The sequence below is a fragment of the Chanos chanos genome, chromosome 5 (genome assembly GCF_902362185.1).
Source record: "Chanos chanos chromosome 5, fChaCha1.1, whole genome shotgun sequence".
Classification (NCBI taxonomy): domain Eukaryota; kingdom Metazoa; phylum Chordata; class Actinopteri; order Gonorynchiformes; family Chanidae; genus Chanos; species Chanos chanos.
In genome coordinates, this window is record NC_044499.1 from 18,732,486 (window position 1) to 18,748,967 (window position 16,482).

Here is a 16,482-nt window from a genome sequence, read left to right on the forward strand (position 1 = left end):
GTCTTCCAGGGCCACTCGAATGAAACAGAATCCTTACAAAAATTCAGCTGAAGCGTTATAAGGTAAACAGAGAACAAGAGAGTCGAAAAAAAAAGAGAGCTAAAAAACAGGGTTTTCTTTACATTTTCACACACTCTTTCTCTGCAGCTTTGGCATAGACAAATAAGGATTGATTTTTTTGTTTCCCTTACATCGCTCTCTTGTTTTCAAATGCTCAAATACTGGATTCAATTTAAGATTATTGCTTGAAACAAAGGAAAGGCTTCATGTTGGCTCTGTGTGTCTCAGGAATATACTTACCCAGCACTGTCATGCAAAGCCAGAGAAGAAGTCAGCGTAATGCGGACCAAAGTATTTCTCAGATCTCACACTCTGGCAAACAGGGCATCCATTCTCCTTCATGTCTGTTACTTCCTGTCTTCGGTTCCATTCTCACAAATGTGTTCAAAGACACCAGGCAATAGCATCAAACTACACTCATACCTCTCTTTAAGGGGCAAAATGATTACATTTTTATGTGGACTGTCTAGAACTAAACTGCAGCCAGAAGTATATTTTTAAGAATGCCTCTATGGTGGAGATGTATCAGTGTTTTTATTAGATCAGATAAAAACAGAGATGGATACTGTATATGGCAAGTGATCTGACTGGAATTATAGTGGCCGTTAGCTGGAGCATTACATTAAAAATAATATCAATAACAAAAGACACACTCTCAGAGAATTTCAACTTTAAATCTGACCAGAAGGTCAACTGCTTTATTACAGCTCAAATAAAAGACCAGTTTAAACACAAACACATACATGAACAATTACTATAATACTGGCAGAAAAAAAAAAAATTTGCTGATTGTTTTGGATTATATAATGCTGAAAGGTGACATACTGCACTGGTATAGAGGCATCATTTGCTGTAGACTCATCCGCCTGAGGATCTCTGTCTGTTCACGTGTCTTATTTTGCTGGCAGCCAGCTGTGTAGAAGAGCAGCCTTGTCATCTGTGCTGCAGGACAGATCACCAGGCAGACGAAGTGCCTTTTCTCAGAATCATTCTCCAGTGTGAGGGTTGAGGCAAGAGTACACAGACACAATAATTTTGACTCTCCCGCTTACCCCCCCGAACCGTTGGCCAGTCAGGGCTTCGCTGCATCGTCTCCGCAAAAGTGCTCGACTGGGGAAAACTGGAAAAGAGGTACTCAGGAGCACTGAAATCAAGTACCTCCACAGAATTTCAAAAAAACCCAGATTGTACATCCCAAGAGTACCAAAGCAAAATCAATTTTTCTGAAGGTGCTACTGAAACTATTGAAAAACAGTAAACGTTGTATGGACATGAATTTTTGCAGTTATCACCAGAGGGGTGAAATCTGCTGAAATAGCTAGGTCTGACCCTGTAGTACCCCTGTTAGGACTGACGAACATGCAAATCAGGGGGGGAGGGGGCTCAGTAACATAAGCAGCGAAAACCATGAAAAAACAGTCCTCTCTTTGCTTAAAAACAATAAACAAAACAGAACACAAAGAACCCCAAAATATCTCAGTTTTTTCCTTAAAGAACACCATGAAACTGAATGAAAATAAATAAATTTTAACAAAGAATAACCTCTACTCCCTCTGAAAAGCAATCATAATACATTAATCTCACATTCTGGAGGTCTGCAGCCTCATGAACTTGGAGAGAGGTCTAATTAAAAGGCATGTCCCCTTGCCCCTTCTGAAGGCAAGGGCGGGATATGCACCAAGGGTCCCGGACGGAGATTCTCCTGTGAAGGCAGAGCTGCGATGGGGGGTGATTGCAGGGATTTTTAAAAAGTACCGTAAAAATCTTTGATATTTACACTGTGAATACATTCAGGCAGTGGTGGAGGGCCATGTCCTCCAAAGAGGTACGTTTGGCAAAAAAAAAAAAAAAAAAAAGATTTGTCTACAGTTTACCAAAGTGTTTCGTTTTTCGTCCTCCAGCTCCGTTACTGTTAAGTTAGCTCAAGGTCCTCAGTACCATTTGTTTGATTTCTAGGAGGGTCGAGGGGGATAGAACTGGAACATGAGATCGTTCTTCCCCTGAGAACACTTAGAATCCCCTTTAAAGATCCTCCAAGAAGGAGTCTGTGGGTCTGAAGGCACATGTGCATCTGCACTGAGGCGTGATCAAAATCCCCTTTGTAAATATTTGGTGCAGATAGGACATACACCTTAGCTTCCTTAAGTCCTCTTCTTAATTTTAGGCGCAATGTCCTCTGTTTCATACTTCTCTGTGTAAGGCGACCTGCTCTGGCAGACTCAAATCCCGTTTGTCAAGTCTGTTATGACATTGGCCTTGACCAACTTACGGAGAAACTCCTTCTCCTTTGAGATGTTGTGAGTCCATGACTGCAAGGAGAAAAAGATGGACCCAGATTAAATCTAAAACTGAACAGTGCCAAACCCAAACTGCCTTTTTTGTTCCTACTGAAAAGCTAAGAGTTTGAAGCAGACAGTCACGTACAATAGCATGCTTCAACACGGCTTTCTAATAAAATAATTCATTCACTTACAATCTATGCACTGCAACGAATACTTCTAAGTCAAACTTGCCTACACAACCCTGAAAGCAATATAAAGCTTTCTGGGAAGAACTTTCTGATCTGTTGGTGGCTTTTATTACTACTACAACAACAACAAAAACAAAGACCATGAAACCACATGTGAAGCATGTTTTTAGTGGTTTGGGATCAGAAGACTTTAGTAGCAGTTGCTGCTGTGAAAACCATCTCTTCCTGAGTTTAAACATCACCACAACCGGACATATTGTCTGAAAAATGGATAAAAGCATGTTTCTGCAACTGTTTTTCTTCTGCATGTTTCTCGGCCTTTAGCCAAGGGAAGTAAATGGCAGTTTTGTCTGCTGCCTGTGACTGTGGACCCTCACTGGGTCAAGCCCACTCAACCCACAGTGGAGCAGGCTTGGGTCTGGATCACCCATCTGAAACCAGAGCCCCAGGTTCCTGTGAGAAGGCCCCTGGCCTGAGTGGGAGGACTCCACCATCTGCCTTGCACAGAAAGTTCTGGTCCCACTGGGGCCACAGCAATGGGCCAGGCTTCTCCTCAAAGTTTCTGTGCTGTCTACTACAGCTCGGCTGAAGTGTTTGATGGATCACAATCACAAAAAAAACACAACTGAAATTAGGAATAGGGTTTCACTCTTGTTCAGTACAAACAGGACATAGAGCAGTTTGAGTGGAGTTTAATAGTGGACTGACTATTCTCAGGTCTCATTGCCTGATGATGATGATTATGATGATGATGATGATGATGATGATGATGGGAGGGTGGGGGAAAGAGTGAGTGTGAGAAGGGTGGGGACTGCAGGGAGCAGGAAAAAATTCTCCTCCTTTCATGAAAGCTGCTAGAGCTACAAAAGCTCCTGTCCGGGTGGTGAAAGCCCAAGAGAACCTTATGATTCAAGGCGAGTCACTTCTCAAATAATAAACGAAAGCACACAAAACTCTTTAAGGATCATTACACACGCAAGGCATGGTATTACTCAGCAAGCAATCAAAGAAAAAAAAATTCACTCCAGTAACTGTTATTCTTAGATAACTCACAAGATGTTTAGTTAGTCACAATGATTGAAAGTGACTGATACTGAGACTGAAGCAATAGCTGATTCAACACCCGTGTGACAAGCAAAATGAGTGACCAACTCCCGCAATTATCCTTACAAGTACAATTGAAAAGGATTAAGAGCTCCTTTAATCAAAGTGGAAAAAATAACAAAACAATACATGACATATAGCGTAGCACAAAAACTATTCATCAAACCCATAAATGAAGACGGAAGACATCGGTGACGTGTGCGTTTAGCTGATCTTTAGGCCACTTTGTCAGTCATTTATTTGTATCAGACTTAAAACAGCGTTTAATACCTGTATAAGCATTTTGACATTTCACTACATCCACGCACAACCTACCATTCTCCCCTCTCATGTGACCTAAGACTACAGCAGTGCTGGAGCCAAAGCAGACAGAGGAAAATAGGAGTGAAAACTTCGTCTTCACCGCAACTAGTCGAGTGAAGTGAAGTGAAGACTTGTAGTCTGAGTTTAAAAATATTAAATAGGGTTAAGAGGAAAGTTACATTTTCTACGTGCTTTGAGTACAAATCAAAGATTTGTATTTGGGATTTTGTGGAGTTATGTGGTACTTTGATGTTTGAGTTTCGTGATCAACTTGTATTGTAAATTACTAACATGCAAATGTGACCTCAGAAACTACTGTTAACACAGCCTCCATGACAACACTTCATTAAACTGATCTCATAATTTAACTTGGTCACAATTTAATTTCAAGACAACTTGCTCACCAAAAAATGATACCACTGTAAGGCATATCTAGCCTTCATGAAGCAAGCTATCCAGGTTCCTAATTGAACTTATTTGGATATCAAACACCAAATTTAATACGCCTATCAAATTGTTGTCCTCCATATCTCCATAACTTGCTGTGGCCGCAGTACGGGTCATTCTGACACTGACTTAAAGCTTGTGTACTTGACCCCCAATTTTTTCTTATAAGACTGTTGACGCTGCAGGAGGGATGAAAGCTGTGTGTGGCTGATGTCTGGTTGTAGTTTGGCAAAGAGAACTAAGATGAAGAAAAGAGTACAGCTTGAGGTCAGAAGCTTCCATAAGGATGGCTGTCTCAGAGACTAACACTAATAGGCTCACTGTGGGAGGCTCATTCATGGTGGCACGGTCCAGTGAGAGAGCCTGGGGCTGAGACAATCCAAAATATCTCCATCACTGCACACAGGGTAATGACAGGAAAAGTACTGTAGATGAGGCTACTCCTGTGCCAGTGTGAACGAGTCAGTCATGCTGAGGTGACCCCCTCACAGCAGGAGCTCTAAAGAGCTGAGTGGTCCTTAAGTAAAAGCTATGTTATTACAAACAAATATTAATGTGTATGGGTCACCAGATCAAAACAGTTAGGGACAGAGCATAATTTAGTACGAAAGACAATGTCAGCAATGAAGACAGATTAAAAAAAAAAAAAAAAAAAAAAAAGACAGACAGAAAACAAAGACACAAGAAGGGAAAACTCTGAAGATGAGGTGCCTGAGATGTTCCATTGATTACAATGCTTTTGTTAACTTCCATTAAAGGCATTAGTTAAACTGTACCTTATTTCCAAACAAGTCTTCGTGCATCAACAGCATACCGAACATTTCCTTCTTCATATGAATAAAGTGGAACAACAGTATGTTGTACGGAAATATATAATAGGATTCGGGAAAACAAACAAACAAAAAAACATACCTCTTTAATGGCAGACATTTTTACTGTCTCATAGTAGTGCAAGGGTGCATGAGGGGTGCTCATGTCGTAACCAAATCCAGCAACAGCGACCTCATCGCAATTGTGTAGGGCCATTGTTATGGCAACGGTCCCCAGTGTTGGAATGTTCTGTGGAACAGAGCAGAGCAGTAACATTTCAGAGGTATGCAGAGGAGAGGAGACGTGAAGGCAGATATCTGAATTTGTCTGATCATCATCTCATCTCATAATTTAAAGTTTAGAAGCCTGCTCAATGTTTGTTGGGTTTATTTTTTTTTTTCTGAAACTCAAATTTAACTAAGCTTTAAGTATGCTGTAGGGTTGTTACTGATATGGAGCAAAACTTAAGAGAGAAATATGATGTAAAGGTTAGAGACGATGAGGGAAGTTATAGGTGAATTTTTAAGTTTCAAATTGTGAATCTATATGAATGGAGAGCTTGATGCAAATGGAAAAATGATGCAAAAATGAATCAGACTCAATCTACTATGTATGTGGTCTGCTGTTCTATTATTGTCACTGTTCATTTTTTCCTTTTCCTGCAGACTGTGTGTCAGTAGAAACTGTGTTGTCCTCCGTAGGCCAGGTGGCTGTTAGGGCCTTGGCTTTGTTCTGGCCTGCCGTTGTTAACTCATTCTGAGCTGCGTGTGATTAACAATTTGCTTAAACAGCCCCCCACTCGTGACATGCCAATTTCAGAAAGCAGGCCTCCACTTCCTCGTCTCCCCTGGGTAAGTAACCATTCTAAATAATTAGCCTGCAGTAGCCTGGGGTATGTTTTACACACACACACACACACACACACACACACACACACACACACACGTGCGCGCGCACACACACACACACACACAGAGCAGGTAATCAGTAGTGAGACTGGGTCAGAATACCCAACCCCAGCAGGTGGGTGTTAGAGGACTAAAAAGGGAAGGATGTGTCAGTGCGTATCCCGCCTTGATCAGTGCCTTATGGGACAGCTTCCCTCCTGCACTGCCCCCCTGCTTACACACCCTGAGGGTCTCGAAGGCTACCACGTGCTTTGCACATGTTGCCCTGTTCAAAGGTGGGCGGTGGCCTCCAAGAGGTGGTAACACTGCCTTTGGTCCCACACACAGACCCCTGTCTCTTTATGTTACAGATAAGACTGCTTGACAGGTTTATCAATCTCAGATGCCAATAGCCCTCAAGAAGCAAACTAGGTAGACATTCGTAAAATTACCGTAAATTCTCAAACAGTGGCCGGGCTATTATTAGAGACAGGCCATTATTTAATGTGTTACTATTGTCTACAAGATCATAATGCAAACGAAACAGCGCAGATTGTCTTAAGTTTGTGTGCTATTGTGAAAGCTGCAGTGTACAATTGCTTAACTAAGCTGATGCAATATACACATCAATGCACAATGCACAATAGCAAACACAGATTGCACAATAGCGGATGTTTCATGAGCATTCAAACTGCAGAATTTTCACAAATCATTTTAACGTACCAATATTAGCCTATCTGAATTTGGAGAGAGAACAATTATCGACAGATTATAATTATTGTGGATGTAGCAAATGATGCAATAGCATGCAAAGAACAGTAATTCTATCACAAAATGAAACTGGTAATCATTTACTATATCTACGTCAGTTAGTGTTGATTATTCTGTGAATTATTTGTTTCATTGTTAATCAAGGAGGTTAAATGGAAACAAGTTGAAATAATGACAGATTTAAAGGTAAAATTTGTTTCTCTGTTTCCAGCTCACTGGATGACATGTCCCTGCCATAACTATGCTATCTAAAATCAGACATTTTCCCAACTTTTCCCAAGTACCATAAAGACTTGCTGTTATGTGAAACACCTCATAGTAATAATGAAATCACACATAGGAAACAGGAAGGAGAGAGTTTTGGCATTGTTGTCCCTGAATACTAATAACAGGCCATTAACACACATAGTCTTTCAGCAACCACAATCCGTATTAGTTAGAACACTATGGGTATGGTGTTTCTGTTAAAAAGTGAAACTAATAGCAACAGAGTAGTGAGCATAACTACAGTATGTTGTTTTACTGATGTAAATAATGCTGTGGAAATATGATGAATTTACCACCCGAGCCTTTCTGTATTTTAAGCCTTTTTTTTTTTACCCAGCCTTAATTTGAGACCCGGCCATTATCTGAGACCTGGCTTTTATTTGAGAATTTACAGTAAGTACAAGTTTGTGGAGTTCTTCCTGTGATGTGTTCTGTTTATGGGTCACTAGTATGGGAGTGAGTTTTGGGAAGGCCAGTATTTGGGGCCTGAAACACGTCAAAAACACTTCTTTTATGACGACATAGTCCGTCTTCTTACTTTAGGGGCTTCTTGGAATTCTCTGTCAAATCTGTGTGACGCATATGTGTGTGTCTGTGTAAAAGGGAAATGTTTTGGAGCCAGATAAAAAAGGCGACACATCTCTCAGTCAGATGGCCCACAAAGGGCCCATCAGCATGAGTTTCACTGATAAAAAGGTTTGACTTTGAAGACATCTGGTGGTTTGAGAGCATCTAAGGTGTTAGAGTAGGGAAACTTTCTGCATTGCAAAGAAATTATAAGGTAAATACAGGGAACACTCATAAACCCCACAGATGCAATCAACTGCATCAGGGGTCATCATCATTGCTGAGAAAATCTGTACCTCCTGTAGCTGTGTTTTTACCAAAGACACAGCTGATATGCAGGGGTTTTCTGGAAAGACACAACTATGCTGCATGCTTCCAACAGCAATTTGGAATGTGCTTTTTGATTCTTTTCTTTCATTTAAATCCCTTTTTCCTGCAAATTTATAGCATTCAAAGACCCATGATGTTTTCTATGTCTCTCCCCCCAAACTCCCAACCGTCAGTAATGGCCTGAGCAGGAAGTGTTACTGTGCCAGTTACCAAAACAGCAAACTGACAACACACGTGTCTAGTCGCGTTCCTTTTGACACCTGACCACAACAGACAAGCGCGATACGGGCCTAGATGACACTGCCTGGTGTCACCCCCAGTTTAAGGCAATATTGATCTTGTTAGAGAATATAACCTGGCACAGTGTAATCAGCACTGGATGTCTGATAAAACGGAACCACCCAAGTCCTTAGTTGTGGTTTTATGGAAAAGGCTAATGCGATAGTAGTTCTGTGGAGAAGGTGGGTGGTTTCAATGAGAAAAAAGTACTTGCAGAATGCCCCATCATTTAAAACACAGCTGGATTGGACAAAGTCTATAACTTAAGCTTTCCCTTCTAGAGGATTAGCCATGTTGAATTTGACCTTTATTGATCTCCATGGTAATTTAAGAGCACTTGAGCCAAACACTTGAAAACACACCCCCTACCTCAGGCTTCCTGTGACCTCCATTTACATAAAATTGACTTTGCACATGAACTGCCAAGCTTGTTCTAGACTGTTTGAACTGAAAAAAAAACTTCCCATCTCGGAAGGTAAGATTTAGCCGCACTGAGTTTTTTTTACTTTTATTTTTTTCCAATTTAACGTGAGTGTTCACCTACATGGAAATGCAAAAGATAATGAAGCTCTTTTTTTTTTTTTGAAGACAAACATAAAACAAAATCCACAGTGGACATCACACATACCCCTTTACCCATAAGGCCATTGTTGAGTGGCAGACCAATGAACTGGAAGGCAGCTTCCTGGATGAAGTATGGATTGAGGATACGTATCTCTGAAGGCTCCCGGGGGACCTGGTGAGCCACTGACTTCCAGAAGCCTTCTACCCCCTGCTGTGAGAACAAAGAGAGAAAAAAACCCCTCAAAGTCAGCTTTCACAGGCTTTGATTTTGGAAAAAAAAAAAAAAAAAAAGCTCTGCTAAAAAGTCTCTCAAGTAAATGCTGAGACAACCACACTTATCATATCGCACACCCGTGTTAGACAATACAATAAAACCCAGAAAAACATACCGGGGAATATTTTACAACAGGGACAGAAAAGATGACAAAAGAAATCACTGGATGAGCGCTGGATGTTGTAAGAGGGAGGCAAACAGCAACGTTTCCCCTGAGTAACCTTCAGATAAAGTGGAGAGGCTGTGACACCACAGAGGTACTATCACTGCATGCTGAAGGTAAGGAAAGAAGAAATGTGACTGGGAGGTACATGGACAGCTTTCATTAAAATATGTGGCACTGTATCCTTCGTCATACTGGCCTACAGGAAGTGTACAAATGAGATCCTGACCTCCACGGGTGTTCGGGGAGCCAGCGCAGCCCCGGGTTCTCCCATACCAATTACTCAGGAGACCGGCCAAGTCCTGCAGCTGAGCAATTATTCAATCTGATCTGGAGCCCTCGTATTGAGATCATCAGGCGTTTATACCACTGACGATCGACTCTGCAGAGCCACAAGACTGCTCTGCTGGCACACAGCCAGCCGGGTCAGCAGACTTAATGGGAGTCACCTGTTCAAATAAGCAGACGCTGCCTTTGATATTGCCAAATAATGGCAGCGGCTGTTGAGAAGGGTGAATGGCTTTGAACCCGTTTTTTTTTTTTTTTTTTTTTCCTTGGGTCCCCGCACCCATGGCAAGCCATGGCAAGAAACCATCTCTCTCCTGTCAACAGGGGGTTTGTGTCGTTCTAGCAGGAATACATAAAGTCTAGGGAATTTGCTGAAGTCTCTACCAGGTGTACGCAGCAATTGACTTGGAATCAGCATAACAGGGTTAATATTTTATATTTCATCAAATTCAGTGTTTAATATTTTTTCACTGATGTCCATTACGTAAAAACTATTGAAAACTATTCATTTGTCTCTTGCACCCACTCATCTTAGTAAAGCACTGATTCAGAAGAACCAGCCTGTGCAGAAAGTAAACACTACAGAAACATCCTGGCATCTGAAATCTGATCCCTGTAGTGTTTGGTGAAACGAGAGTGATGGCTTGTTTGAAGGCAGATAAAACAGGAAGCCACAGATTGATTCTCCTACAATCGCTCATGTAGCCCAGGATGCCTTCGTCAACTGAACTTCTCGTATGTTCCTCTCTCAAGAAAGGGTGGTTATACGGACTGTAAAAGAGTTCAACGACATCGGCAAAAATCCCTGTTTTTGCTCCTAGGACAAGTCATATTGACCGAATTCAAATGTGAGTGGAATGCTATAATCACGCACAAAACAGAGCATAATCAAAAAGGCTGTTGCTAGCACAACAAGTGAGAAGAAGTGAATTTCAAAACAGAAACAGTAATTTTGTACCTCATCTATTAATCTTATGGCATTTCAAACAAGATTTCTGGTACGGGCAAGAGGTTTGTACAGGATTTCAAACGCGTTCACAATTCACTGCACGGACAAGTCCACAAAAGATCTTGTAAAAGTCATTGAAAAATAGCCATTCCAGTCAAACACTGTGCATATCCCAGAGGTTTTACAGCAGTCCCATTGGCTGAGATTGTTCTCAGTGATCTGGTTGTACAGGTGTCATGGACAGACAGGCGGAGGGGCAAGGCCCGCTCACACTGACTTTTATGGGCTGTGAGTAAGAGACCAACCAAAAACACTTGTGTTCCAGTAGGATGATTAAACACAGCCATCCACAGCCCATAACGCAAGAATGTATGTTAAACCAGGCGCTGTGTGAACAGCAAATAAATGCAGAAATTTAAAAAAAACAAAAAACACACACACTCCATCCAAAAGGTGTTGTTACACAATGGTTTTCTTCAGAGCTATAAACAGGAGCTCAGGAGACAAATATTCTGCTGTATTAATATGGAATGACAGGAGCTGGATTTATGCTTCCTTATTTTCTGAAAGAATATTTGATATACTTAGATCCCTTGACTTCCTGTAGGACACATTTTCATAGCAGGGCTCTGGTCTGACTCTGGTTTACATTATGACCCTAACAGTTATACAAGACTACGTGACCATTCTAAACATAGTCCTGTTGTTGGTGTCCCCTCCTAATCTTGACTGGCTCTCATCCAAACCCCTCACCAGCATTCCTCATGGGAAAAACCCAGCCAGGAGACTGGAGGGAGAGGGAGAGGGAGAGAGAGAGAGAGAGGGGGAGAGGAGAAACTTGAATGATCACCTCTCCTCCCACACCATGAGTAATGTGCAGAATGGGAACGCTAACAACCGCTGCACTCCCATCAAACAAGGCTGCCCCTGTAACTGATCCGTCCAATAAAGCAGCAGGTGAGAGAAGCCTCGCAGTCCCTGAGCACAGCTCCAGCACACCTTTAACAAGCTTCCAGCATGGCCGCTGAGTGTTAAATCACTCCATAAAAATCACAGTCCATAGCCTTGCCCCCTGCCTCCTCACTTAAACTCAAGGGGGGAAAATAAGAGGTCAGGAAGAAGGCTCATCTGACTACACATTTGGATTTCCCAATACTTCTTTTGCAACCAATGTATCTTTTAGTGGATGGATTTAATTACAGTTGAAAACAACCAAGAACAGATGAGGACTCAGAGACATGCCTTAAATGGTTGAAAACAATTAATGAAAAAAAAAAAAAAATCTGCGTAATTATATGACTGGACAGGAAATGCAGGCAGACCACTGAGTATGACAGACAATATAATTTTAGTACAAACTAAGGCAGGGTACAATCCATGTAGACCCATCAAGGAACAAGTCCATCCAGAGTGGATCATGAGTGAGGAAGACCAACTCCTTCCAGAGTGGATCACTGGTGAAGAAGAGCTCTATTGTCCCTCTTTAGATCAAACAAAGGCTAGATTTGGAAATTCCGTATAATTCAGTGGTCTTCAGAAATGAAAAAAAAAAAAAGGATACGAGAGGTATTAAAGAATTAGTCTAGAGCAGAAAATCGTCTTGCTGGCCAAAAGCACTTCAGTGACAGGTGTAAGACGCTACAGAGGTAAACACTAAAACTAAACACGGCTAAATATTAAAACTTCCCAGAAGGGCTATTTTTAGAGTGCATTGCCCAAGATAAATACACACTTTGAAGTGCATGATGCAAAAATCCATGGGTTGTATGGGGATGCATGGATCAGCGGCTTTTGTAGGGTCAGTGTTTGTTAGTGTGAAGCTTGCCTGTCTAATCTAATCAGGTATTATACGATTCAGATCAACCATGTTTACATCTCAAAAGCAGGCAATGGTTTTGAAAAAGAACTCACTCACAGGACCGCAACAGAGTTTTCACAAAAGCTCCAATGAAAATGTTTCCATTTAGTCTCTCTTATTAGAAAGGATTATAGTGGGACAATGTGAGAATGGAAGACTCAAAGGGAGATTAGGAGGCAACTGACCTGGAAAAAAACTTGATGTTAGCTAATGACATGTGGTGTTACAGTAGGCTGAATGTGGTGTTACAGTGGGTTGAAAATCACAATATTATGAACTTTGAGCCCTTTGACCACATGCCTATAAATCCATGAACCTGGAAATAAAACAGAGATTAAAAAGGTGTGTCACTGCGACAAACAACAGTAGTTAGCATGTAACACGATTCTCCCTGTACCCACACTCCAGAAAAATTAAGTTCACGCTTTGATCAAGGTCTGCTTTGGGGTGTGCTCTGATTTGACAGCACTCTCTCTGTTTGGGATACAGGACTCTCCCTTGTCCTGGGAATGAAGAGAGCAGGGAAACCTTATCTTGCCTTCACAAAAGAGCTATCAGTCAGAGGAAGAAGCAGAGGGGAAAATCCAGTGACAAAAGGCCAGAGGGTGATCACCAGGACCTGCACACTCCAGTCAGCCATTCTCCAGGTGCTCTGACATCTCGCTTCTGAACCCTTAACATACAAAGGGACCGTTAAACAAAAGGCGACAGGCTACTCCTGCCTCTATAAAGGCCCATTGATTTAAATGCCCCATGAAGCACTCTCAGTCGAATATCAACCAGGAGCAGAAGTGCACCTTGTGATGCAGTCAGATTCAAAATGACAGACCATTTACATTCACTGCTGTTGCATGGCTCCTGTGCCAGAAACTTTTTGAAATGTAATGCAAACACAATGCCAAAGAGCAAACAAACCCAGACCATACGGACAGGGTTTCCTTTTCCTGTTTATTTTTTAAGATCTATTTAAAGGGTCAATAAAACAGGCAGGCACACTGTTTCAGTGAAACAAACTGTTTTTACGGCGTGTACTCCAACTGCCTAGGTCCATCTGAGAACCTGGCTAAGAGAGGCACTCAAGCATGCTGCAACACAGATGTCTTCCTGCTGTCTGAGCCAGTAGGCTCTGAGCAGAGCTGGACTTTCTGCAAGGTGTTAAAACAAGGTCAGTGCCAAAGTAGTGCAAGAACATGTAAGTTTGCCAAGCTTTTCATCAAAGGAATGACAAAAAGTAGTGTAACGCAGATCAGTTGGGCACATGGTTTCATAGGAGTCCTATTTCAGAGTTTACTGGTATTAACATACATTCATGTCACATGGAATCATTGTGCTGTTGCATGAGATATGGGTGAATGCGTTTAGGAAAACGCTTGTTCAAAGCTGGTTTGTGAAATGGAGATCCATTTGTAAAAGTTCTAACATAACACTGAGGGTTCTCCTTTTGTTAAGAGGAATCTGAGGCATTTGCCCATTTCTTTCCTTCTGCTCCAACTGTGACCTCTCCTTCCCTTGAGGATTTCAGAGATCTGCTTTCTCGACTCATTGGGGTTATGCTGTGTGTGAAAACCCATGCCTTCACACTTCTAAAACAGAAAATACTAAACAACGCAAGCTTTTGACAAATTTCAGCCTTTGGAAACCTGTCTGTACAAAGGAGCCATGAGGCATTTGGGGTGTTCCAGCTGAACTTTTGCACCAGGTGAAATGTCACAGTATGCCCAGCTATTGATGTGTCCAAAACGGGAGCCGACTTCCTGCTAACCTTTTCAGATCAGTCAAGGGTGGACGCGCAGCTGACTGGGAGGTTTTAACTTCACCTACATATATAGAGATTTCTCATTAAAAACTACAGCCACAGAGCTCAAAAGCAATTGTGCTCACAGTAGACAGACAGAGCTGCTGCAGCTCTGGAAGGTAAAGGAGGAAAAGTGTCTAATTAATCTCCAAATATGGTGAAGGTAAATTAAAAAAAAACAAACAAAAACAAACCTCGGACATACCGAACAGATTATTAAGATTCTTCGTTCGGTAAAGGTCTAGAGATATCTTTTCTTTAGTTTATCTAAAGTGCCATCAGTGGGTTGTGTATGAATTTGTAGAGCTGATTATTGTACGGTGCTAAGTGATGAGGATATACTTGTCTGTATATTTACATAGCTGGTTCCAATCTCTTCAGCTTTGCGTTTTAGAGATGCTTTATGACTCACCTTTTCCTGAAGTTCTACAGTAAACAGTGTCACTCTCTCCTAGCAAAATCATAAAAGAGCTCTGCCAAACAAACAAACAAGAGTCTCACTCTAGCATCTATGACGAAAGGATGAAAGAAGAAAAAACCTTACTTTAGAAACAACAAGTGTCATAACAGACTAAAAAGGACATAAAAAAAATATATGTGAAAACTACAAGAAAAGGTTTCCGAGTAATCATTCCATAAAGTCCTGGACAGTAATCTGGAACTAACCTACCTTCGCAGGACCAATAAGGATTGCATAAATGTGGAGAGCTAAGGTCATAAAATGGAAGTGACATGTTTTGCCTCCACTAACCATGTAAGGCTGAAATAATTAGGGATTAACAAAGATATGGAAGCAGGAAGCAATGGATTAAAAGAGGGACAATGATGGTGTGAAAGGTAAACGGTATCCTGAATAAAAGTCATTCTCATGGGAGCTTTATGCTCCTAACGACCTTTGTAACTAGTTAAATCACTTCATGCTTATCATATTTGATGCTCCATTCATTTCCTCTCTCATTTTTGTCATCTTATTTTCCCTTCTTAATACAGAACTTCAGATCACTAAGCCACTTTGAGGGACTAAAACAACATACAATGTAAGAACTGAGGCATGTCAAGAAAGCCATATAAATATCTTAAGTTATGGGTGGCTAGACAGCTGCTGTGAAGTCAAGCACAGAATGTGTTAAAAGTCAAACTTCAGAAGAAAAAAAACCCATAAGCAATTAGCAGCATTAGCCACTTTTCTAAAGTTATATACAACTAAAAAAACCAAACATACAAAAAAAACAAGATTAAACAAGCGCAACAATTACTTTGCATATGTGAGATCCGATCTCATGGTTAGGTTTTCTTACTGATGCTCTGACCTTTCATCATCAGAAGAAGAGAGAGCCAGATGTGGTGAAGGTGACTTAGGTGAGTCTGAGATACTTTGGTGTTGCAAAAGAAAAAAAACAAAAACAAAAAAAAACTTCCCATCATTTGCTTTCAATACCACAGACCAACTAAAAAGCTCCACATTCCTTGCACCTGTAAGTGCCCACGCGACACAAAGGAGACAAACGACTTCAAAAGCTTCTGTGAGCAACTGTTTAAAGTTACATTACTCTAACTCGGAGGGAAAGACGAGAGCAAAGAGGCAGTGGCATCTGGGGATTTAGGAAGACTCAAAAGACATGTTTTTCTAAAGATAATTGTCTCCACAGTTGCACATGGCTTTATGTGTGTGTATGTGTGTGTGTGTGTGTATAGCCTTCCAGCTTGTCTCTATTAGAACAAGAGAGTGAAAAACATCCTTGTACAATAGACCTGGCTTGCTGTAGTCAACTGCTCATACAAACAAAAAGTGTTTGTTATTTTTCCACTGCGTTTCAACCATTAAAAAGAGAAGTGCTGTTTTACTGGCAAAGTGGTAGCAACCGTACCACAAATCACTCAACAAGAGATTCTCTCTCCTAAAGATGTTTTCCAAAAAACTGTCACAAGCGTGAGACAAGATACTGGGGTTTGGTGGTGCTGTAAATATGTCAAATATGTCGAACTAGCATGAATTCATTTACATTTCCTTTAGTCTCCTAATGTTTGGTGAGATTAAGAATCAGAAAGCTTTGAAAGGATTCCCAATGATAGTTTTGATTAGTTCACAATTATTCAATGGGACAGCTGCAAGTAGGGATGTGTACAAACCTGAACTGGATAAACGCTTAGTCAGACTTCCAAGAGACATTAAAATACATCTCTTCTTACTGGCCCATTTAAAACAAACACATCCAAAAAGGAAAACCATTTGAAAACGGCATGCAATAAAAGGGCAATACGTGAGAATCTCTGAGCCGAATGCTAATCTATCTTA

At 41.1% G+C, this 16,482-nt stretch overlaps 1 protein-coding gene across 2 annotated transcripts in view; it reads right to left on the reverse strand.

Moving 5' to 3' along the window:
- Positions 1 to 723: 723 nt before the first annotated feature.
- Positions 724 to 16,482, reverse strand: part of st3gal3b (ST3 beta-galactoside alpha-2,3-sialyltransferase 3b) — a 38,247-nt gene continuing 22,488 nt past the window's right edge. For both annotated transcript variants that reach the window (XM_030773587.1, XM_030773586.1), the window contains 3 exons: positions 8,924 to 9,070; positions 5,297 to 5,443; positions 724 to 2,369 (listed from right to left, as the gene is read on the reverse strand). In XM_030773587.1, coding sequence (XP_030629447.1) covers positions 2,280 to 2,369; positions 5,297 to 5,443; positions 8,924 to 9,070 — 384 coding nt within the window. In that variant the 3' untranslated portion in view covers positions 724 to 2,279. The remainder of the gene's footprint in view (positions 2,370 to 5,296; positions 5,444 to 8,923; positions 9,071 to 16,482) is intronic.